The 26,540-nt window shown below is 36.6% G+C and overlaps 1 protein-coding gene across 2 annotated transcripts in view; it reads right to left on the bottom strand.

Moving 5' to 3' along the window:
- The window catches only part of LOC134753372 (Kv channel-interacting protein 4-like), a 53,849-nt gene extending 29,699 nt beyond the window's left edge, over positions 1 to 24,150 (bottom strand). The window contains exons 1-2 of one of the 2 annotated variants that reach the window (XM_063689257.1): positions 23,978 to 24,150; positions 2,485 to 2,549 (exon numbers count right to left, since the gene is read on the bottom strand). In XM_063689257.1, coding sequence (XP_063545327.1) covers positions 2,485 to 2,488 — 4 coding nt within the window. In that variant the 5' untranslated portion in view covers positions 2,489 to 2,549; positions 23,978 to 24,150. The remainder of the gene's footprint in view (positions 1 to 2,484; positions 2,550 to 23,977) is intronic. The other variant, XM_063689258.1, reaches the window with a different exon arrangement.
- Between the last annotated feature and the right edge of the window lie 2,390 nt (positions 24,151 to 26,540).

Genomic DNA, 26,540 nt, shown 5'->3' with positions numbered 1-26,540 from the left:
CGGACAAACAGACGGAGAGCGAAGTCTTAGTAATAGGGTCCTGTTATACCCTTTGGGTACGGAACCCTAAAAAGGTAGAAACAAAATAATAGTTCTATGTTTTACAAGAGAGCAAAGTTGTTATTTAACTCCTTACGCTATTGTCATCCGAGCAAGCGAAAGATTCCAAAATTAAAACACGAGCGTAGCGAGTGCTTCTGAAATTGGAATATTGAGCGTTGAGAGGGTTTCAAGGCACGTCGACTTTGGTACCGAGTTAAACACAAAATGTTTTACAACACCACAACGTAAGGAAATACTAACTGCAAATAAAATCCCAATCAAATTTAGATAAATAGCATACTCTTTATTGGCACGCCTCAATAAAAACATACGAATGAAATGAAATGTTGTGTATTTTTGCTTTCGATATTATAATTACTAACTCCCAGGCAGCAAAGTGACGTCAGCGACGTCATAGTGACGTAATTATGACGTCTTAATGACGTCGCTGACGTCATAATGACGTATAAATGCTGTTAGGGATGTAAACCATAGGTTAAACCTTTAACTGTACTAGCATTACACAAACCACCGAAAATGAATCCACATACCTCTTTGATGACATGCGACGACGGCGATGTGCGCTAGATTGTTCACGCACAGATTTAAATGTTTCGACCGGGCCCAGCGTATATCTTTACGCACACACACTTATATTGCAAATCCTTTTAGGTAAAGATGAGTTCACTTCTCACACTATTTTATTATAAATCTTAGTTTGATGCGCCGAGAAAACTTTTACATTCCGACATTTTTACAACCGACAATCAAGATTCAAGACTAACGTGATTGGTCCATTTGAACGCTTGTTCTTTGCGCGGCTGCGCAGTGCGAAGTTTGGTGTTGCCATGCCATGACACAGACAATGGATTTCAAAATTGAGAGAATGAATAATGCTTGCACATGAATTAATTAAATATAGAGGCAGACAACAGGCGGTCTTATCGCTAAAGAGCGATCTCTTCCAGACAACCTTTGGGTAGCGGAAACAGAAATTATAGAAAAGGTGGGTGTTGCAGAAACGTTATGAAGCCTACGTTTACACACACAATTACAGTGAATATACATACACATATAAGAAATACAAATATACATAAACATACTTAAAAATATATATAAATAAACCGAAATATAGCAAAATATGACAGCATCATGTCAGCCACAAAATAAAAATAACTATGTATCTTTACAACGGCGGCGGGACATAATTGCGTAAAATATGTTTTAAATTCCACTACTACTTACTTTAGTTGTAAGTTCGAGACCACGGGGACAACGCCGTCCTCGAAACGTCGGAGGTAAATTAAAAATAATATATATATATATATATATATATATATATATGTATATATAAAAAAACCTATTTTACGCGAAGTCCCGCCGCTGTTGTGAATAATAATTACTCATTAAGAGGCCGGTGTCGATTTTAGTCGCAAAAATGTAAAATTGATAGAGTTAGTCCGGGAAATTTTACACCTTTTGTTACCTAATTGAAATAACAAGTACTGGTTTCTATTAGCACGTCTTCTTATCTTACCGTTTATCAGAGAATTTTTTTGAAAACAGACTCACTAAATTAGTAATGTTTGCTTTTCTGATAGACGTTTAGGTAAACGCGCGTAAAGCACTGATTTTGTCGCTCTTATTTGTAAATTTCGTAAATTTTGGACTGCTAAACATGGTAATTTTGTATTACACATATCCTGTACTTGACGTTTATCAGACTACATTTTTATTATTATGACTTTGAAGTAGTGTAAATGAAAGTTAGACGAAATCAATTTTCTCCAGAAATTACTTCAAAACAAGTGACAGTTTCTCTAAAAATCGACTTAATTTCAACGTAATTTTGATACTTAAACAATCTACAATATTTGCTGAAACTATTCTTAAACATCAATTTGTATAATTTACCACCATGATTTTTTGATGAATTTTTAAACTGTCCCTTCTCTCATGCATTACCGGTGACGCACGCTCGCGACCTCATTATTAAAAGGCAAGATGAGAAGACGTGCTAATAGAAATCAATACTTGTTATTTAGATATTACGTAACAAAACGTGTATAATTTCAACGACTAAATCTATCAATTTTACATTTTTGCTCCAAAATCGACTACGGCCTCTTAAGTTTGTGCAGCTAATATAATTAGAATCGAACTTCACTTACAGGTAAGTTCGTTTAATTCCTAAGAATCGTGAAAGTTTAAATTAGTGTTATGTATATGTATATAGGTAATAACTTTATTACGTATTTATCGTTCATACTCATCAGTTAAAATTCTATTCCACCAGCCAACATGACATGCCACTCTTGCGGATAAAATGCAACATTATCATTTAATGATATCTTATCTTATAACTGATGAAGAATAAAGATAGCCTTTACGTGTGTAGTGAAAATACTTATAAGTACTATATTATTTCGTAAAGGAACTTACCCATGTCTGGTTACCGTCGACGTCGCAATATCCTGTGGTTTTGGTTGATTTTATCTCACTATTTACTGATAACTTGTTAGATTGGTGCGTGGTTTGAAAATGGAATGTCTGTTGGGATATTTTATTAAAAATCTATAATGAATTTATAATCAGAAATTAGAATAAATATTCCTCGTGCCGGCAATTTTCTCGCGCTGTGTCGAAACATCGGTAAATAAAGGTAACAAAAATCGCGACAGACCCGATTGTAAATGTGATTTTAAATAAAATAAATTAATGTATATTTATATCCTCCTCCTCCTAGCGTCGTATTCCTCAGTACTGAGGGTCGTGACCTCCCTTTTGTATCACTTTCTCTCTTACGATCTTTCTCCATATGCTTCTGTCTTTGGCGGTGTGGAGAGCCATGTGAACTGTGGAGTCAAGAGCGGTGCGGATCTGGTCAGACCAACGTATTGGACTGCGTCCCCTTCCAGGCCTTTTCCCTTCCACTTTGCCGGCCACAAAAAGCTTAGTAGTTTAGTTATAAAATTTGTTCATTTGATTTATTTTTATCTATGTACATACAGTATCAATAGTAGCAAATGAAACAACACTTAAAAGTAACTGCAATCCGGGAATTAATTTCCAAATACAGAACAGTTTTGAATGATTCACGGTTGTTTCATTAGACTTATATTGACCGGGATATGGACCGTCCTTCCTTCTTCTTCCTCGCGTTATCCCGGCATTTTACCACGGCTCCTGGGAGCCTGGGGTCCGCTTGACAACTAATCCTAAGAATCGACGTAGGCACTATAGTTTTTACGAAAGCGACTGCCATCTGACCTTTCAACCCAGAGGGGGAACTAACTAGGCCTTGTTAGGATCAGTCCGGTTTCCTCACGATGTTTTCCTTCCGATATATTCCGGGATATGGACCGTCATGGTCTAGTATATCTCTAGAGTCTAGTATATCTCTAGAGTCTAGTATATCTCTAGAGTCTAGTATATCTCTAGTCTAGTATATCTCTAGAGTCTAGTATATCTCTAGAGTCTAGTATATCTCTAGTCTAGTATATATCTAGAGTTCACGTTCTAAAATATCTGAACCCCTAAGTAAATTTAATTCGATGGCTCGACGTGCGTACGCGTTTGTGTTAAGTCGCATTTTGTATAGGATTTATGAACAGCACGCCAAGCGGGACGTTTTGGAAACTCAAATTCCCATATAAAATTTATTTTGTTTATTTATATATTATTATTGCATATCTTTTTGAATGGTAGATAGTTATTAGCGACTGATTCGTTACTTTTTATGGTGAAAGTTTTAACGACAGCCATTATTTTCTATGGCGGCGTAAAAGCTATAGCCCTGAATTCTGTATGTATTTCATTTAAAGTTTGACAAGACAAAAGCCTTATTTTGCTCCGAAATTTTATCCAATACAGTTCACTTTATTTCCGTCTGTGTTCTGAAAACACAAAACTTCAGAATTTCAGTTGACGAACTTGGACAAGGAAAGTTTCATAGCGACAAATTTGGGGGTTATTTTTCAGATGTCTAACAAAAGTTTTGTAAATAATATCCCATCAAAAACATTACATGTAAAAAGATGCCAGTCTCTCAAGGCAATACTTCTACTACAAAAAAGTTTAGAGATGTAATATGATACCATAGAGTATCTTATACTAGAGCGGTACTGTCATAGTAAATTTTGTAACCCCAGTAAATTCACTGCCATCTGTCGACACACTTTAAAACTAAAAATGAAGATTTATAAAAATACGATAAAATGTATTTAAATATAGATAAATGATTTTTTTTATTTGCATAAATATTTTTATGATTTTGACCCATGTTCTTTCACTGATATGCGTTAAAATTGTTAAATAACAAACGAAACCGTCAACGCCATCTATACGACTGTAGGCCAAAACTAGTAGCGCCCTCTGAACGAGAATCAAATTTTCTTGATTTTCGAGGCACGTTTTTTCCTTAGACTGTATCCATCTATTACGGAGTTATATCTATCTTTGAGATACCAAGTCGGTTAAGGGGCCCACTGACTGTCAGTCCGCCGGACGATATCGGCCGGTCAGTTAGAACAAAAATTTGACAGTTCCGAACAACTGACAGGCCGATATCGTCCGGCGGACTGATAGTCAGTGGGCTCCTTTTTTTAGTCAGTGTTAAAACCGCATCAATATCAGATTTCTTCAATTTTTAATACGTATAATGACGACCATATGGCCATATCATGCCCTATATGTCACCATAGAGTAACTTATACTAGAGCGGTACTGTCATAGTAAATTTTGTAACCCCAGTAAATTCACTGCCATCTGTCGACACACTTTAAAACTAAAAATGAAGATTTATAAAAATACGATAAAATGTATTTAAATATAGATAAATGATTTTTTTTATTTGCATAAATATTTTTATGATTTTGACCCATGTTCTTTCACTGATATGCGTTAAAATTGTTAAATAACAAACGAAACCGTCAACGCCATCTATACGACTGTAGGCCAAAACTAGTAGCGCCCTCTGAACGAGAATCAAATTTTCTTGATTTTCGAGGCACGTTTTTTCCTTAGACTGTATCCATCTATTACGGAGTTATATCTATCTTTGAGATACCAAGTCGGTTAAGGGGCCCACTGACTGTCAGTCCGCCGGACGATATCGGCCGGTCAGTTAGAACAAAAATTTGACAGTTCCGAACAACTGACAGGCCGATATCGTCCGGCGGACTGATAGTCAGTGGGCTCCTTTTTTTAGTCAGTGTTAAAACCGCATCAATATCAGATTTCTTCAATTTTTAATACGTATAATGACGACCATATGGCCATATCATGCCCTATATGTCACCATAGAGTAACTTATACTAGAGCGGTACTGTCATAGTAAATTTTGTAACCCCAGTAAATTCACTGCCATCTGTCGACACACTTTAAAACTAAAAATGAAGATTTATAAAAATACGATAGCATGTATTTAAATATAGATAAATGTTTTTTTTTATTTGCATTAATTATTTTTATGATTTTGACCCATTTTCTTTCACTGATATGCGTTAAAATTGATAAATAACAGACGAAACCGTCAACGCCATCTATACGACTGTAGGCCAAAACTAGTAGCGCCCTCTGAACGAGAATCAAATTTTCTTGATTTTCGGGGCACGTTTTTTCCTTAGACTGTATCCATCTATTACGGAGTTATATCTATCTTTGATGTCACTGAAAATTCAGGGCTCTAGCTTTAGCCAGAACCAAAATTACAGGACGTAGAAAATGGCCAGAATGGCTTCGAGAAAAGGATGTTTGTTTTGCTCGACTTGACTTGATACATTTTCATTATAACTTTTCTTCTTATAACTAAATAATAAAATGTCATGATGTCTGTATATGCTTGTAACTGAACGTAACTACAGACTGTCTTAAATAAACCAATGCTTGTGTCGTTGTGTCAGTGACAGTGTATGTATGTATGTATGTATAAACTCTTTATTGTACAAAACACAGAACACAAATATGGCACAGAAATAGGCAGCACAGTCACCATCAGATATATCGGAGCGCCCGAGGTGTTCACAATATCTGAACACGCACTCTAACGCCTTGACAATAGAGGCGTGTTCAGATATTTGCGAGAGCCTTGACCGCTCAGATATATCTGATGGCGACTGTACAAAGGTGAACTTATCCCTTTAAGGGATTGGTGCTTGTTTAGTACAGACGCTACTTACAGTTGGGACAAAAATTATCTATTTACGAATAACCGGGAAGATAATTAAATCATCTTTTATTTGAAATAACTAAATAATCCGCCATTTGACTTATATTGACCGGGATATAGACCGTGATTACCTTTTGTATTATTTGTGAGCTCCCGATATTTCGACGCAGTTACATGCATCTTGTTCACGGGTGACTGAAGATAGCGGGTGGGTGTCAAAGTTGTGTAGACAGCGCTCTGTCTACCCTCATTCTTGCGCGTCGGCTGCGTTCGCTTTCAACGTTACCATCCCTCCTCTATATAGGTATACCGGTCAATATAATAAGTCTAGTGAAACTAACCGTGAATCATTCAAAACTCTAATCCGTCATTTGTTATTTTGAATTTATCTAGATCAGTTTCATTTTTATCTAGATAAATTAGTTGGGATTTTAAATAAAAGATGAATGTCAGTAGTACAGTGTGACGGTTTGACCCGACGTGACATTATAAATTTATTATTATAAGCTTACTTCAATAACAAACGAGGCCAGTTATCTTCGTCTAGATATTTTATCTAAATAAAAAAGTTGTCAACGCACTATTTGTGATTGAATTTATCTTTGAATAAATTTATTTGAAATGATTTCATTTCAAATAATTATCTAGATAAGAAATTATCTAGATAACGTCCAACTCTGGCCAGTTAAAATAAATCGAGCATTTCTTTAAAAAAAATGTAACTTATTAATTTTGTATTTTATCATATATTTTGTATTATTTCTACTCAGAATCACGAACTCTTTCGATCCTAATGGCATAAAAAAATGGTTTTTCTATTTTTCGCACTTGTATCGTAATGTACTATTGTTACATGCTATATTTTATACACAGAAACACGCATTCCCAAGTAGCATTTATACGTCATTATGACGTCGGTTACGTCATTATGACGTATAAATGACGTCATTATGACGTCGCTGACGTCATTTTGCTACTAGGGTTGTTTATGATTGGTAATTAAGCAGTAAAAAACAGAACAAACGGTAAACAACTTTCGACCCTCGCTAATTAATATTTAATTAAATGTTCTAAATTATGTAATTTTTCATAAACTTCTCGGGCTCAACAAAACTGCCCAAAACAGCGTTTTGTATTCTCTTTTTTAGGGGTCCGTACCCAAAGGGTAAAACGGGACCCTATTACTAAGACTCCGCTGTCTGTCTGTCCGCCTGTCACCAGGCTGTATCTTACGAACTGTGATAGATAGACAGTTGAAATTTTCATAGATGAATTATTTCTGTTGCCGCTATAACAGCAAATACTAAAACCGGCCAAGTGCGAGTCGGACTCGCCTACCGAGGGTTCCGTACTTTTTAGTATTTGTTGTTAAATTGTGGTCTAACGCGATTCAATTTCATTATTTTACCTTTTTTCCGATGTTTCAGCAAACTAACGCCTGATTTAATTCATTATTCTATTATCCTTTAGCAAACAGCCAGACACTATGAGTTTTTGATATGTGTGTATAATCATTCTAATGTCTGATCCCCACTAAACTCATATTAACACAGTCCCAGTCCATTTTTGCGGACACATGAGCAATATATTTTGTTTTTGTCCGCCGCAGGACCACTGTGTGATGAATCGTCTACCCGTATTTACTGATGCGAGTGATACGATACACAGCGCTACACGCAGGGGACAATAGTAGATTGTTAACCAAGGGATGAAAGGCACTCATTTCTGCAGAGGTATTTTGGCGCTCGGAACGCAGTGAGTGCGCCAATAGTCCGAGGCTGAAATGATGCCTTTCACCCGAGTTAAACACTACTTTTATGCTTTTTCTTGAGCATACTTTCAATTAACAATTTAGGTAAGAGTATTGTTTTTTATGGAATGGGTAGTTAAATATTGGAAAATGTATGACAAATCATTTATAACCATATTTCAATTGTTTACCTCAGCAGAAGTAAGTGCCCTTCATGCCTTGGTTAACAATCTATACCTATAGTCCTGTTTATTAGTCTTGAGTATTACGTCTCAAAAAGCCCTAATTTCTCTGTGTTTTGAAGTGATTGTAATTGATATTGTAATAACTAGTTATTAGTTAACAAACCCTAGGGCTTGTGCCATTTTTTTAATGCAATCCCAGGTAGCAAAATGACGTAAAATGACGTCAGCGACGTCATAATGAAGGCATTATTACGTCATTATGACGTCGCTGACGTCATTTGACGTCATTTTGCTACCTGGGATTTACTTCACACCAAAGTTCAAAATGAGCTAAATAAACGTCTAAGTAACGGAACACAGTGATTTATAAACGGGAGTTTACAAATCGAGGGCCCAGAGCGTCCCTACACACCATTTGTTAGGTTCGCGTACATACCTTTTTATATCCCAATATTATATTAACATTTATTTACATACAAGATATATACAGTGGTACTACGTAAACGAAATTAATAACTAGCTTAAATCTAAAATAGGCCCTTGAGGCATTGTACCAAGGATGCTGGCGGCATTTCCCCGCTGTATCGCAATGCTGATACGTTGTGCGAGGAAGCCGCCAGCTCTTCGCTCACCAGTTACGTCAACCGGACGCTTCGCGATTTCTGCAAACAACTTATGCGCGCTGGGACCCCATGGACCTAGAGTTTCAACTCCAAATGGAATGAAATGATACTCTCTACCGAGGCTCTTATATTTATTACGTTTTAAAATTTCGGCGCTTTCCGCCGCTCCGCCCGCTTTTACATTAGTCCGTTGGAGGTGGGACGGTGCCAGTGTGTCTACGCAGGTAGCATTATCCCTGATTAATATTGGAAATGTGAAAGTAATTCTGTCTGTCTATCTCTCTGTCTGTTTGTCTGTCTGTCTGTTACCTCTTCACGCTTCAGTGAACCGATTTAGATGAAATTTTGCATGGAGATGGCTGAGGGCCCAGTGTAGGACATAGGGTAGTTTTTAGGGTTCCGTACCCAAAGGGTAAAAACGGGACCCTATTACTAAGACTCCGCTGTCCGTCTGTCCGTCTGTCTGTCACCAGGCTGTATCTCATGAACCGTGATAGCTAGACAGTTGAAATTTTCACAGATGATATATTTCTGTTGGCGCTATAACAACAAATACTAAAAAGTACGGAACCGTCGGTGGGCTAGTCCGACTCGCACTTGGCCGGTTTTTTATCAATCATTATCATCATCACACGCAGACAGATCGCGGATGGAAGCTGATTTTGCATAATTTTAGAAGCTAAGCTCTCCGAAACATGTCGCGCGTACTAAAACAACGAGTTAAAAGTAAAATGTATTTAATCTTTGGTCGATTTTATTTTTAATATTAATCTCACCGCATCACATGTACAGCTTAGCACGGTAGCATTTTTATCGCCTGTCACCATGCCTGTCACGTTCTAACAAGTATGTAAGTGCGAAAGTGACAGGCATAGTGACAGGCAGGGCTCGGAACCGGTATTTTTTAAAAACCCCGAAACAGCCTAATATTTTGAATTTTTTTATGCTCATTACGTAGGACTGAATCATGTATTTAGGAAACAATTTTGCATCATTAAAAAGTCCCATTAAAAATGAAATTATAAACAAAAGAACGAAAAAGAACGTAATAATACCGGTATTTTTGTATGGAGCAAATACCGGTTTCCGACCCCTGGTGACAGGTGATAAAAATGCAACCATGTTGACACTGCAGGAATGTGGCACATTTATCACGCACAGTGAATGGCTGCGATATTTCGCACAAAATTGCGTTTACTTTTGTCACGATTTAACTTTCACCAAAGATAGATATAACTCCGTAATAGATAGATACAGTCTAAGGAAAAAACGTGCCTCGAAAATTACGAAAATTTGATTCTCGATCAGAGGGCGACACTCGTATAGAGGGCGTTGACGGTTTCGTTTATTATTTATAATTTTAACGCATGTCACCCAAGTAGCATTTATACGTCATTATGACGTCGGTTACGTCATTATGACGTATATATGACGTATTTAGCGTATAAATGACGTCATTATGACGTCGCTGACGTCATTTTGCTACTAGGGCAGTGAAAGAACATGGGTCAAAGTCATAAAAATAATTAATGCAAATAAAAAAAATCATTTATCCATATTTAAATACATTTTATCGTATTTTTATAAATATTTATTTTTAGTTTTAAAGTGTGTCGACAGATGGCAGTGAATTTACTGGGGTTACAAAATTTACTATGACAGTACCGCTCTAGTATAAGTTACTCTATGCTTTCACTAATGTTACCTAATCCTGTTTGTACACTATCAAATATGATATACTGGGTGTTTAATTTTAAGGGTTTTTATACAATACATAGGTTTGGGTGCTCATTTTAATTACGCTAAGTATTCAACTAGGGAACAAATCAAAATATTTTTATGATATATTTTGATTTGTGTTTTTTGAGTAGTCGCATTACAAACTGAAATAGATATCATACACTAAAGAAAAAGTGAAGTCCACCGGTGGCCGAGGCGGGGCTCGAACTCGCGTCTTCAGCTTACGCGGCAACGTCCTGACCACTAGACCACCCGGCCACGGCGGTACCCGTCCCAAATGTCTGGTGTATGCTATATTTGAGAGACCAACTCTAAAGGCGAGCAGTACGTGGTTGCACCTCCTATACGAATCATTTAGGTACTGTGTTGTTACATTTTTTTACATACAAATAAATAAATGAAATGAAAAAAAAAAAAAAAAAAAACAACTATGTCTATGGCCACTATGTCTCGCCATTATTTCCATTTTATTTAATTCCTACAATTTCTTGTAGCAGTGTACCGGTAATCAAAAGTTTCAGAGTATTTTTAAGCCTCATTTTAGGTGAAATGAGTATTAAAAAAATGTGATTTTGTTTCTGTTATTATTTTCACAGTTGTGCAAAAAAGCAGATTATTGAATTCCGAACGCCGCCCTCGTTGAAATCATAGAGTAACTTATACTAGAGCGGTACTGTCATAGTAAATTTTGTAACCCCAGTAAATTCACTGCCATCTGTCGACACACTTTAAAACTAAAAATAAATATTTTTAAAAATACGATAAAATGTATTTAAATATGGATAAATGATTTTATTTATTTGCATTAATTATTTTTATGATTTTGACCCATGTTCTTTCACTGATATGCGTTAAAATTATAAATAACAAAACAAACGAAACCGTCAACGCCCTCTATACGAGTGTAGGCTAAAACTAGTGGCGCCCTCTGATCGAGAATCACATTTTCGTGATTTTCGAGGCACGTTTTTTCCTTAGACTGTATCCATCTATTACGGAGTTATATCTATCTTTGTTGAAATGTAACACTTGTTAACGCCTCGTCTTTGTTCGGGCATCTTCGGGAGCCGTCGCCGACGCAATGCATGGTGCGGGGCGCGGGGCAGCGGGGCCGGCAACGGCCATTCTCTCAGCAATCTTGCGACGGAAGGTCGAGCCCGTCCGCTTACCGTGATATTATACCACCTCTGTATCACCAAGTTATTATACGTGCACGTATTGGACTATGAGTGTCATTTAACTCACCTCATCCACGACCCCAAGAACTTCTCGTCCACCCCTTCATGCGTGGACACTTCATCCGTTTGCGTTTACAAAAGCTATAAGCGAGCGTCTATTTATCTGAAATGGCTGTTGAAACATCTGTGGCACTTTGGAATGTGCAAGTGCATAATAATGTCAACTGCTGTATCAAAAGAGTAATAACACATGTTTAATAAGTATTTAACCCATTCGCGCTAATCACGATACGTTGTCGTTTTGCCTCTACCATAGAATAACTTATACTAGAGCGGGTACTGTCATAGTAAATTTTGTAACCACAGTAAATTCACTGCCATCTATCGACACACTTTAAAACTAAAAATGAAGATTTATAAAAATACGATAAAATGTATTTAAATATGGATAAATGATTTTTTTTTATTTGCATTAATTATTTTTATGATTTTGACCCATGTTCTTTCGCTGATATGCGTTAAAATTGTTAAATAACAAACGAAACCGTCAACGCCAGCTATACGACAGTAGGCCAAAGCTAGTAGCGCCCTCTGATCGAGAATCAAATTTTCTTGATTTTCGAGGCAGGTTTTTTTTAGACTGTATCCATCTATTACGGAGTTATATCTTAGAGTTACGAAGAATTTTCGCTACATACCGAGAAACACGTTATCAGCTACGACGTAGCGCTACGACCGTAGCTCAGCGGTGAATGTGTTAATAGTTATGTCGGTAGAAAATAAACAATGAACAAACTATAGAAATCTGACATGTATTTGTGCCACGAGCGATTAAACTGTACAGTGAAAGGCAAAAATATCGATCCAGACAAATGGCTCAAAAATATGTCAACACGACTTTATTGTCTAAGGTGTAAGAGCGTACACATATTTTTGAAACTTTGGGAATGTATATATATTTATGCCCTTGACTGTAGTGTGTGCAATTTGAAAATGTCAATTGTAATGTCCGGCAATATGTTTGACATATAGAATTTAAGTTTGGGCAATCTAATCTTTTATTGACCAATCATAACTTAATGCAAGAAAGTTGTATTGGTGTCGAGATTCCCGTATTTGCGCTTTTTGAGGGCCTCGGCCGCCTCCACTGAGAGTATTGGGCATAGAGTAACTTATACTAGAGCGGTACTGTCATAGTAAATTTTGTAACCCCAGTAAATTCACTGCCATCTGTCGACACACTTTAAAACTAAAAATGAAGATTTATAAAAATACGATAGAATGTATTTAAATATAGATAATGATTTTTTTTATTTGCATTAATTATTTTTATGATTTTGACCCATGTTCTTTCACTGATATGCGTTAAAATTGTTAAATAACAAACGAAACCGTCAACGCCATCTATACGACTGTAGGCCAAAACTAGTAGCGCCCTCTGAACGAGAATCAAATTTTCTTGATTTTCGAGGCACGTTTTTTCCTTAGACTGTATCCATCTATTACGGAGTTATATTTATCTTTGGTATTGGGTAATATTCAGATCTGCGAGTGGGAATGTATGGAGAAGGGATAACTTTCAGTGATGTCAGTTAAATGTCAGTTATATGGACCGTTTTTCTAACTCAAAAATGTATTGATAGACGTCTATATCCCGTCGCTTCATTACGCATTCCGTATGACACAAAGTGATTCTATGTTCGATCCCCAGCCGTGGTAAATATTTGCAAAAGCGTTGTTTAATCACCATTCACTGCTGCAGCAGATAACGGGCGATGTCCAAACCTATTACCACGAGTTAGACCTGACATATTCGATAACGTCTGCCTATCTGAGATTTCTAAAGATATCTGAGATACATATCTGAGATTTTAAAATTTTATAGTCATACTCGTGAACGGGTGCTGTTTGTGGAGACCGGTCTGTTTAAGTTTATACGGGCTTCATTTTACCTATGTAACTTTACTTTTGAGTGGCATTAACGTGAGGCACTTCATTCGGTTCTTGTCTGTTTGTCTGATTTAATATTTTTGTCTTTTTATTAATTATAAAACAATTCAAGTCTCGGAGACCCTTTACATCTCTGTGGATAATTTGATGATCTTTTTTATTATTATATACATTTTATCTCTGACACCTAGAGACTTTTACATCTCTAAACAATTTTAGTACTTCTGTTATTTGTATAGTTTTTATTGGTTTTTTTTCTTGTGTAATTTAACATTTATGTAATTGTTTTTTGTAATTTTGGGTTAATTTTATTGTTTGTAAAAATTGACATGTAAAAGTGCCCCTGTGGCCTATTTGCTGAATAAATGTTTGATGTTTAATTCGTGCACATTTTCACGGAAAATGGGGACCGGATTTTTAACTCTTTTTAGGGTTCCGTACCCAAAGGGTAAGAACGGGACCCTATTACTAAGACTCCGCTGTCCGTCCGTCCGTCTGTCCGTCTGTCCGTCTGTCCGTCTGTCCGTCTGTCCGTCTGTCCGTCTGTCCGTCTGTCCGTCTGTCCGTCTGTCCGTCTGTCTGTCACCAGGCTGTATCTCATGAACCGTGATAGCTAGACAGTTTAAATTTTAACAGATGCGGTATTTCTGTTGCCGCTACAACAACAAATACTAAAAGTTTATTAATAAACAAATGTTTACATACTTTCTAAAACATGTGTAAACATTGAAACAGTGTACGACAATTAGCAACTTTTCCAATCATAACATACCGTCAAACTCTCACTTTGCGCACGCAGGGATAACGGTACGCTTGGTAATTTTATCAAACGCTCATTATTTATTTAACGTGTTGAACTTGTTTCGGACAGCTTTAAATTGGAATTAATATATCACATTTGTAGGAATACTAGTAAAGTTATATTTTGTAATATATTTATTTTCACGTCACAATAAATAAAACAGTAAATAGAAAGTCCATGCATAGATCGTGATCGGCAACGTATGCTTCGTCAAGTGGACACAAAGCAAATCAGCAACAGGCTTCGTCATGTACTTACAAAAGATGTAATCCGCAACAGGCTTTGTCAAAGATTTTGTAATTATAAAATTATAGAAACAGATCAATGATACATTACTTTTTTGCGAGAGTTTCAGAGCACAAAGGTTAAAGAAACTTTGCTACCGAGTAAAGCACAAAAATTTTCAACACACTCGAGTAAAATACTAAGCGCCACTTGCACCATTCCACTAACCCGGGGTTAACCGGTTAAACCTGGAGTTACCATGGTTACCAGTACAATTTGACACTGGGTTAACGGTTTAACCGGTTAACCCCGGATTAGTGATAGTGCAAGTGGTTATAACTGTAAAACATTTTAAACTAAATCCAAATTCTATTAAACATTTACAAACATTCAAAACCATCAATTCTTCCAGTTTACATGAGGAGACAACTCAAATTACTTTTTCACTCTTGTGGATAAAATGCAACTTTCTCATCCGTTTTTAAAGAATAAAAATAACCGTTACGACCTGGAGTACATTAACATTTCTACTTTCTTCTCAGAGCAAAGGTTTTCTACTGTTAGAAGTATTAGAACAAATTAAATTATTTACAGAAAATACTCTATATTGTTTTTATTTTAAGTAGAAACACTACTATATTAATTATAAACTGAAATAATTGTCATATACTAAGAAAAAATGACCAAGGCCTCCAGTGCCCCAGGCTGGAATCGAACCAGCGTCCTCTGCTATCGCGGCAGGTGCCTGTGCCATTCGGCCACTGGGCCACAGCGGCATAGGTCGAAATTTTCCAAGTATATGCACATGTTACTGAAGGCTAAGGTCAAGGGTTTTCTGTTAGTTTCTTTTTTAAAAGACTTTCTTTCTCTTTTTAATAGATTTGGATAGAATGACTAATAACTTTTTTCGTCTTATTACAAACTACAAACAAACAAACAAATTATTCGTAATTACCTATTCTTTTGTATATTTTATAACTAGCTTTTGCCCGCGACTTCGTCTGCGTGGAATTAGTAATTTGGGTACCTTAATTCTTAAACAAATCTGCTTTTTAATCCACCCTTTTTCACCCCCAAATTGATCCACACTATACATTTCCACCCCATTTTTTACACCCTTAAGGGATGATTTCGGGAATAAAAGTTATTCTATATCCTTTCCTACAGCTCAAACTATCCCCATACCAAGTTTCATCTAAATCGGTTCAGCGGTTATTGATTCCCCATACAAATTTCCACCCCCCTTTTCACCCCCTTGAGGGGTGAGTTCTGGGATAAAAAGTATCCTATGTCCTTCCCCGGGACTCAAACTATCTGTATACCAAATTTCAACTAAATCGGTGCAGCGGTTTAAGCGTGAAGAGGTAACACACAGACAGACAGACAGACAGACTTTCGCATTTATAATATTAGTATGGATTATGTTACTGTGACGGGTTAAACTCCCTATTAGAACTTACACATTGATCTCAAATTGAGATCATTTTGAGATGAAAGCTAACTGCTAACAATATATCTAACTGTTTCCCATCTGCAGTATAATGTAATGTCCTAGAACGAGGCTGTCTAGCCATTATGGATCCTAGGGGACCTAACTACGTAGTTACGTAGTTAGGTCCCCTAGGACCAGTTGGTCTAGCATACAGGGTGTTTAGGGAGTTAGACATTAAACTGCACAAAGGCGAGTATGGAATATTAATGGTAAATTTAACTAAACTCATCATCATACCCCGCATACCCGTTTACCTGCATTCACAAATAAAATAATGGGCAGGAAATAATAATTAAATTAAATATAATTAATTAGTATAATTTTAGACTTTAAGACTAGATTTAATTGTATAGTTTTAGGTTAAGTTTGAAAATGTTGTTAGTGTAAGTTATAATATGTATGATGTGGATGTTTTTTAATAAATAAAATGAAATAAATCATGTTCCTCGCGTTATCCCGGCATCTTTCCCCGGCTCATGGGAGCCTGGGGTCCGCTTGACAACTAATCCTAAGAATTGACGTAGGCACTAGTTTTTACGAAAGCGACTGCCATCTGAGCTTCCAACCCAGAGGGGGAACTAGGCCTTGTTAGGATTAGTCCTAGGTGAATAAAACTAAACTAAGGGCTTTTAATTATCTGTGTCTGTCTGTCTGTCTGTTACCTCTTTACGCTTAAATCGCTGAACCGATTAAGATGAAAATTTGCATGGAGATAAGTAGTTTGAGGTACCTCTCCGTGTATACGCTGATATTGACATTATCATCATCATTTTCTTCGCTTTGTCCCACCTTTTTGCCACTTATGGGAGACTGGGCTCCGCTTGGCAACTAATCCCAAGAATTGGCGTAGACACTAGTTTTTACGAAAGCGACTGAAATCTGACCTTCTAACCCAGAGGAGACTCTAGGCCTTGTTGGGATTTGTCCGGTTTCCTCACTATGTTTTCCTTCACCGAAAAGCGACTGGTAAATATCGAGTGATATATCGTACATAAGTTCCGAAAAACTTATTGGTACGAGCTGGGGTTTGAACCCGCAACCTCCGGATTAAAACTGGCACGTTTTTACCGGTACACTACCAGCTCTCTCTGATTTAGATATTATCATAAAAGACAATTATAACCTGATTATGCGAAAGTAATTTATGAGAACATAAATTATTCCTAATTTGTAAATTATGTCAACGAGTTTTTGATAAACGGGTTTTTAACAAAGGGGTTTGGAGATACTATTAACAAATTGGCGAACGAAATCGGTCAAGCGTAAATCGTACCGCAATAAATAATATTTGGGTGTGCGAGCTACAAATGTTTAATAAATAATGTTTGGATGAAACGAATTTTATAAAATAAAGGTATTTGGAATCAGACTATACCAGCATTAATGCGGCAGTATTTCAGCGTGAAGCGTGACATTACAGCCGACTGCATTACTGCCGCAATATCACAATCCATGTTGACCACTTTTTGACATTTGCGGCATCAACGGTAAAATTGAAATTGAAATCTTTATTGTCATAAGCGCTGGTGGCCTAGCGGTAAGAGCGTGCGACTTTCAATCCGGAGGTCGCGGGTTCAAACCCCCGGCTCGTACCAATGAGTTTTTCGGAACTTATGTACGGAATATCATTTGATATTTATACCAGTCGCTTTTCGGTGAAGGAAAACATCGTGAGGAAACCGGACTAATCCTAACAAGGCCTAGTTTTCCCCTCTGGGTTGGAAGGTCAGATGGCAATCGCTTTCGTAAAAACTAGTGCCTACGCCAATTCTTAGGATTAGTTGTCAAGCGGACCCGAGGCTCCCATGAGCCGTGGCAAAATGCCGGGATAACGCGAGGAAGATGATTGTCATATTGTGAGTTAAAATGATCTTAAAATTATGTCAGGGTAGAATCATTACAATCAACCGCGATGCGGCGTACAATATTAATACTAAAACTAATCTTACAGCTAAATACTTATACAAATATCATGCCATTACATTACATGTGATGCGAATAAAATGATTTAGCTATGTCAATACAATAAGTGAATTAATAATTAATGTGTCATAAGGTACTAATTATTGTTCGACGACATAAAGTGGTCGCTTATCTTATAGTAAACTTTGTCTAAGCACCATTTAAAAATAAATAGTTTTGGTTTATATCCTTCTTCCTCGCGTTATCCCGGCATTTTACCACGGCTCCTGGGAGCCTGGGGTCCGCTTGACAACTAATCCTAAGAATCGACGTAGGCACTAGTTTTTACGAAAGCGACTGCCATCTGACCTTTCAACCCAGAGGGGGAACTAGGCCTTGTTAGGATCAGTCCGGTTTCCTCACGATGTTTTCCTTCACCGAAAAGCGACTGGTAAATATCAAATGATATTTCGTACATAAGTTCCGATAAACTCATTGGTACGAGCCGGGGTTTGAACCCGCGACCTCCGGATTGAAAGTCGCACGCTCTTACCGCTAGGCCACCAGCGCTTTTAAATAGTTTTGGTTTATATATTTTAGTTTATTTAAAATCTAACATTCAAATCAGAAATCTGTCACGGGACATCCTGTATTAGGCAGTATTTACACAAAAGTAATGGCGAATATTCGCTCCGTTTGTTATCGCCTAGTGTCACCGCGTCACTTTCATTTGATATATTGAGGAAAAACGAAATAGCGCAACCCGAAAACAAAACAATAAATAAGAACATTTTATTGTATTTACTTTTATGTAATACCAAAGATAGATATAACTCCGTAATAGATGGATACTGTCTAAGGAAAAAACGTGCCTCGAAAATCAAGAAAATTTGATTCTCGTTCAGAGGGCGCTACTAGCTTTGGCCAACTGTCGTATAGATGGCGTTGACGGCTTCGTTTGTTATTTAACAATTTTAATGCATATCAGTGAAAGAACATGGGTCAAAATCATAAAAATAATTAATGCAAACAAAAAAAATCATTTATCCATATTTAAATACATTTTATCGTATTTTTATAAATATTTATTTTTAGTTTTAAAGTGAGTCGACAGATGGCAGTGAATTTACTGGGGTTACAAAATTTACTATGACAGTACCGCTCTAGTATAAGTTACTCTTTGGTAATACTAAGTTCTGCCCGTAACTCCTCATGAAAGTAGTTCAAAATTTTTAAGAAGAGGCTAGAGCAAAATTGTAGTTTTCAGTTCCGTACCCAAAGGGTAAAAACGGGACCCTATTACTGAGACTTCACTGTCCGTCCGTCCGTCTGTCTCATGAACCGTTATAGCTAGACAGTTGACATTTTAACAGATGTCATTGTATTTCTGTTGCCGCTATAACAACAAATACTAAAAACAATAAAATAAATATTTAAGTGAGGCTTCCATACAACAAACGAGATTTTTTTTGCCGTTTTTTGCGTAATGGTAATACCTTTCGTGCGCGAGGGCGGTTTTTATAAGCTTTTATTTAGTTTCATCTATACAATGCTATAAATAAACTATGTGATTGTGATATGTGATGTGATTGCACACAAATGGAAGCGAAAAAACTGCTTTTCAAACTGCTGCACTCACAAAATTATGCCGAGACAGAAGCCATATTTAATTATCAAAATTTAGTTTCAATATTGTGTCTAGATTAAGCCTTAGTTTGTAGTTAGTAGTTTCTTACTAAATGATAGTTTTAATTGTAACAAGTCTGATATTTAAATTGTAATTGGTTCCCCGCGATACAGGCACTGCCTAGTGCGGAGACCCCTGGAATGTCTGTAAACTTTAGCTAAAAATATATGATCTTTATTCTTTATTCTTAATCTGTCGCGTTGTCTGTCTGTGTCGACTGTATCATGAAATCAAATCTTGCAAGTTATTTTTGACCCACTTCCCGGTTTCCAATGAAGCTGATGCATACATAAGTTGGTTGACAATACAATATTATGGTACCATCGAGCTGATCTGATGATGAAGACAGGAGGTGGCTATAGGAACTCTGTGATAAAACATCGCAACATAATGGTGTTCGGTTTTAAGAACTGTCTCCATAAGTATTAGTTGCTTGTGCAAAAAAAACAGCGACAAAAGCTTTCGAACTGTCAAAACGATTTTGCTACTATCAAAGAGGATATAATAAGATAGAGCGGTACTGTCATAGTAAATTTTGTAACCCCAGTAAATTCACTGCCATCTATCGACACACCTTAAAACTAAAAATGAAGATTTATAAAAATACGATAAAATGTATTTAAATATGGATAAATGATTTTTTTTATTTGCATTAATTATTTTTATGATTTTGACCCATGTTCTTTCACTGATATGCGTTAAAATTGTTAAATAACAAACGAAACCGTCAACGCCATCTATACGACTGTAGGCCAAAACTAGTAGCGCCCTCTGAACGAGAATCAAATTTTCTTGATTTTCGAGGCACGTTTTTTCCTTAGACTGTATCCATCTATTACGGAGTTATATCTATCTTTGCTACTATGGAATTTATATGAAACACTAGCATGTGACGTCACAATCAAATTACCTACTCTTTATAGTTTTATAGGGTTTTAAAATAAAAATTGTGTCTAAAAATAACTGCTGTCTACGTTTCTCTATTAATCTTTTGGTGCTTTATTTCATGCATGGTGTAAAATAATTTATTTTATATACAGTCAAATATCCTATAATACTATTTTGCTGATGCCACAAAATACTAGTTTGCGAATTCCGATCTTTAATCAGTTGCTTTGTTCTCGAAAATGGAACCCTCCATTACGCATGGCTTGACACGCATTAATTTGGCCGGTTTTTAATACTGCCCGTCCTTTTTAGAGTTCCGTACCCAAAGGGTAAAAACGGGGCCCTATTACTAAGACTCCGCTGTCCATCTGTCTGTCTGTCACCAGGCTGTATCTCATGAACCGCGATAGCTAGACAGTTGAAATTTTCACAGATGATGTATTTCTGTTGCCGCTATGACAACAAACACTAAAAAGTACGGAATTCTCGGCGCGTGAGTCCGACTCGCACTTGGCCGGTTGTTTATGGTATATTTTGACCACGTCGGTGGCAAACAAGCATACGGCCCGCCTGATGGTAAGCGGTCACCGTAGCCTAGCCTGCAACGTATTTAGGCATTGTTTTATACTTTCTGTCCTCATTGACTGGAGTACGAGGGCATTATGTAAATGTAGCTATTACCTGTGACCGGAATGTCAATTGAGTAATTTACGGAGGTAGCCATTAGGGTAACGTGTACATGGGTTCCTATGCAACCTAATTGCGGAATAGGGAAAAAACATGTTGAATTTTAAGAATAAGAATAGGAATAAGTTTATTGTTTACCGTGCCAAACATGATAACAAACACACAAAATAACAAAACAACAAACACAATAACACACAGAAGAAACAAAACAAAATAACAAAATTTAGTTAAATAGAAAGAAAAATTATTGGACTTTGTACCTTTAAAGATAAAAAACCGGCCAAGTGCGAGTCGGACTCGCGCACGAAGGGTTCCGTACCATTAGGCAAAAGACGGCAAAAAAATCACGTTTGTTGTATAGGAGCCCCACTTTAATATTTATTTTATTCTGTTTTTATTATTTGTTGTTATAGCGGCAACAGAAATAAATCATGTGTGAAAATTTCAACTGTCTAGCTGTAACGGTTCATGAGATACAGCCTGGTGACAGACGGACAGCGGAGTCTTAGTAATAGGGTCCCGTTTTTACCCTTTGGGTACGGAACCCTAAAAAAGATAAAATATTTATTCATGACGATCACAAAACATGTACGAACATGTATAGACAACAACAGCAAGAAAAGAAAAAGTCATTAAGTGTGCATCACGAAATGGACCCAACTCAGCATAATGCTATAAAGCCAGCGCTGATCTTCTACCGAAAAAAGGTTTTATAAACAGTTTTTTAAAGACTTATCTAACGACCCTCTTATTATGGGAACCTTAAAATACTGTAAATAAAAATTTACGTAATATGTAGTATGGATGGTATAGAAAGGATGCCGATCTCTTATGGCAGAATTGTCGCAACAGTGACCGCTTTCAGCTTTAAATAATAGTTCCTAATCTCTCCGGTGGCGCTAGTTACGCTCTGGGACATGAGTATAACATGAACCATATAAGGCAACAAATAACCCGACCAAATTACGTAGGTTGTTTTTGGTAGTATTTCGGTGTATGGTGGCGCCGCCTAATTACTGTTTTTTGATGGACACTTTTCATACATAGAGATTTGGCTCCTTTATATATTCTCCATGATATGTAGATATAGTTTGTCAAAGGACTGTCTCATTTGACTCATTTCAAACATAGACAGAGAGAATCATACTATATTTGTCTTACACTAGTACTAGTACCCAAAAGAAAAGGATGAATATGTTTTCTTCTTTTTATTTACTGACAATTTGGTTTGACCAACTATAACTATCGTGTGTAGATATTATGTCAGTCCTTTATTCCATTCCAATTTAAATGTATTTCCTTTTTTTTAATTTTTCTTTTTAATTTGTTTCATTCAAATCTTACTTAATCATGATGGATTTATTTTTATATATTTGGAAAAAAACATTACCATTTTTTTTCACTTCTATTAGCCACCCATATATCAAGAAATGACAAGGGAAATGAAATTATGATTTGTCAAAATAAAGACTCAATACAATGGGATGGAACTAATGTCGGTCCTTTTTATAGGTCCCCGGCTAGACGATAAATGTTTTAAAGTCAAATGCGAATCAGTCATCCATATCCATCCATGCGAAAGTCTGTCTGTCTGTCTGTCTGTCTGTGTGTTACCTCTTCACGCTTAAACCGCTGAACCGATTTAGTTGAAATTTGGTATACAGATAGTTTCAGTCCCGGGGAAGGACATAGGATACTTTTTATCCCAGAACTCACCCCTCAAGGGGGTGAAAAGGGGGGTGGAAATTTGTATGGGAAATCAATAACCGCTGAACCGATTTAGATGAAACTTGGTATGGGGATAGTTTGAGCTGTGGGAAAGGATGGGAAATCATCCCTTAAGGGTGTAAAAAATGGGGTGGAAATGTATAATGTGGACCAATCTGGGGGTGAAAAATGGATTAAAAAGCAGATTTGTTTAAGAATTAAGGTACCCAAATTACTAATTCCACGCAGACGAAGTCGCGGGCCAAAGCTAGTATAATAAATGCGAAAGTCTGTCTGTCTGTCTGTCTTTCTGTCTGTGTGTTCCCTCTTCACGCTTAAACCGCTGAACCGATTTAAATGAAATTTGGCATAGAGATAGGATGAGTCCCTGAGAAGGACATAGGATAGTTTTTATCCCGAAAATCATCCCTTAAGAAAGTAAAAAGCGGGGTGGAATTGAGATAATTAACGAAGTGCCTGCTAATTTGTGTGCATAATATGCTCAAACTTAGATTGCTATGAGAATTTTTCCAGGCGCTATTCTTACTCTAGCTGCGGTTACCAACTCCACGCAGACGAAGTCGCGGTTAAAAGCTAGTTGTAAATAAGAATAACAAGGTACTTTTAAGTAATGACGGTAATTGTAATTAAATATAATATTATGAAAATTGGAACAGAAAGGAATTTTAAAGAAATTAACGTAGATATACCTACTGGTACTTATATACACGCTGTACAATACAGGTCCTCATTCAATATTTTAAAATGCAGATTTTCATTAAAGATAATATTAAACGTGAAAATTTCAATTTCGTCAATAAAAATATCGATTTATTACATCAATACTTCAACGTTCACCAAAACGCAACAGGCGAAATTCAAACATCGAACGTTTTAAATAACTGAAAAACGCCCAAGACATTCCATTTTCAAATTGTACTCGCACCAACCTGGTTCGTAGACTTGTTGATGTAATATGAGCTTTAAAAGTATGCTCAAACAAGTGGTTTTCGCGTGGCGGGCGAGCGCGCGGCAGCCCCGCGTGAGGTTCGCTTCGGACTGAGGGTCCAACGTTGACGTGAAGGTTTTGTGACTGGATTGATGTGGGAAAGAGATGGTTTATACAGGGTGTGGCAAGGTACGGGTGAAATTTTTGGCTTCTGTATCCAAGTTATTATATTAAATATTGTGCATAATATGTATTGAGTGAAATTAAATGTATTAGAGTATACCAAGATGTGTAACGATTTTAAAAGCCACGACGCAGTGCAAGTGTTATTTTAAACGTCAAACTATGAAATTAGATGGCATGAATCACTTTTATATTTTTAGGTGACAAGTTACTTGCAAATACAGTATTTTGTTAGGAACGAGATAAAAGGCGTTAGAAGAACATATTTTTAAGTTTCCATTTTATAAAATTTTCTGTATCAAAAATAAAACTATTGAAAAACCCCGTGAGAGCAAAATGAAAAGTAGGTTAATTCTGAAAACGCTCGAGTGGCGCCAAGACAATTGAATGTTATGGCTCCACTACACCATTGGCCATGATGGGCGCAGCTGATCCCGATCGTGTAGAGGGCTTAATGGCCTACAGTGGCCCATGATCGGTGATGATAGAGCGTAATCGCCATTCTGTCGGTTTCCGGGCCAACATCAAAGGAAGTGGCGGTCATGATTGCCATGATCGCCCATTCTGTAACGGACCATCATTGCCGATGGTGTAGAGGAGCCATTATATAGGTGCCCAAATGCGATTGTCTAAATTGTGTTAAACTTTTGTAGCGTTATTCATAAACTTTTGTCAAATCTAACAAGCTGTTGATAATCGTTGGTCCAGTCGCCATCAGATATATCTGAGCGGTCAAGGCTCTCGCAAATATCTGAACACGCCTCTATTGTCAAAGCGTTAGAGTGCGTGTTCAGATATTGTGAACACCTCGGGCGCTCCGATATATCTGATGGTGACTGTCCCTATCCGTCATTTTGGCATTGTTAGAAAGATACAAAATTTTATAGAGAGGTAAGAGGTTGCTAAGTTTTATGAATAAGGAGGTTAGTAGCCAGACCATTAGGCTGCGTTTTCACTAGACATGTGCGAGGATTCATTTGTTTTCCTCGCTCAGCGTATAGTGATTCTATTGGTGGAAACGCAGCCTTAGGGAAGTAATACTCATTATATAAGACCAGAGAGCGAAACTTTGGTGCCGATGACAGACGTATGACGTTAAGTTGCATATAGGATGTTTTTTTAAATCAACATTGTAACACCTCAATGATTCTTAATAATGATGATATTATATATAATTGTTTATTTATGAAAATGCTTGGTAATTTACACAAAAAATAAGTAAACAGAAATTGGTTGTCATTTCCAACAATCTTGTTTTTAACATGACAAAGACAGTTAGTTTTGTTTTTGTACGTGGCCAGTAGTACGTATAAAAACTCTCAACTCAAGTTTCAATATCAGTAAACTAAAGAGGCTAATAAGTTGTTATTTGATTAAGTATCTATAATCTAGAGAACAACACTGTATTTAGCTTGACGTCATACGTCTGTCATCGGCACCAAAGTTTCGCTCTCTGTATATATAAGACTAAAACCTTAACACATATTAGCTTCAACAAAGGCTGAAATTCTGTCACTAGTTCCAATGAGTATCTTTGAAAAGATTGCTTTTATTTACTCCAAACATATGTAGGTAAGAACCATTAGTATCGTAACTCATAACCTCTTTTTGCATCGGAGATAAAAAGAGATAATAGGAAAACTTGGTTCACTTATACATTATGAAACCTGACAATCCTCCTAAACATAACAACGCCCCACGCGCGAAAACGCGCTTGCGTGCTGCCATTTCAAATTTGGAAACTATTTCATCAAAACACTCCATTCAAATTTGAACTTTAACGTATAGCACCAAAGTCCTTTTTCTTTAGTACACTTTAAGAGTCTGAAATACGAGCTAATAACAGAACGTAGCATTGGAAGTTACAGCAAATTAAAATTAATCTTAAGTCAACTTCATAAAGCTCATTTTCGATTATCGAATCAAAATATTAACAGGGAAATTCGGGATCAAATAGATCTTTTTAACGACTAACGTGTACTATCTTGTTTTAAACTTTATTCATTGTATTTATGGTTCAATTTCGTTTGAGACAATGTCTACTTGAGGCGTTTTTCTTTGGTAAGTTTAAGTAAGACATTATTTTCTGTCCCCCGGATTATAAGAAATAATACTCGGTTAGAACTTCTATAGATTTCGTATCCCCTGGTACTTTGACGCTGGAAATTTGGTTAAGCGTAAATAAGTTATCGTTCACACATAATACAGGGTGGCCTAAAAATACGTTGAGTTTCTTCTAATTATTTTATTAAGTACTTACGTAACTAGTACAAAATAAACAAGTTTGAGAACAAATACAATTATTTTATTAAATATTTTGATTTGTGTATTTCCTCCGGCCTTCACCACTGGAGGGCTTCGTCACTTTTTCTTTAATATAT

This window comes from Cydia strobilella, chromosome 26 (genome assembly GCF_947568885.1).
Source record: "Cydia strobilella chromosome 26, ilCydStro3.1, whole genome shotgun sequence".
In the NCBI taxonomy this organism is placed as follows: domain Eukaryota; kingdom Metazoa; phylum Arthropoda; class Insecta; order Lepidoptera; family Tortricidae; genus Cydia; species Cydia strobilella.
This window is presented reverse-complemented; position numbering and strand designations above follow the sequence as displayed.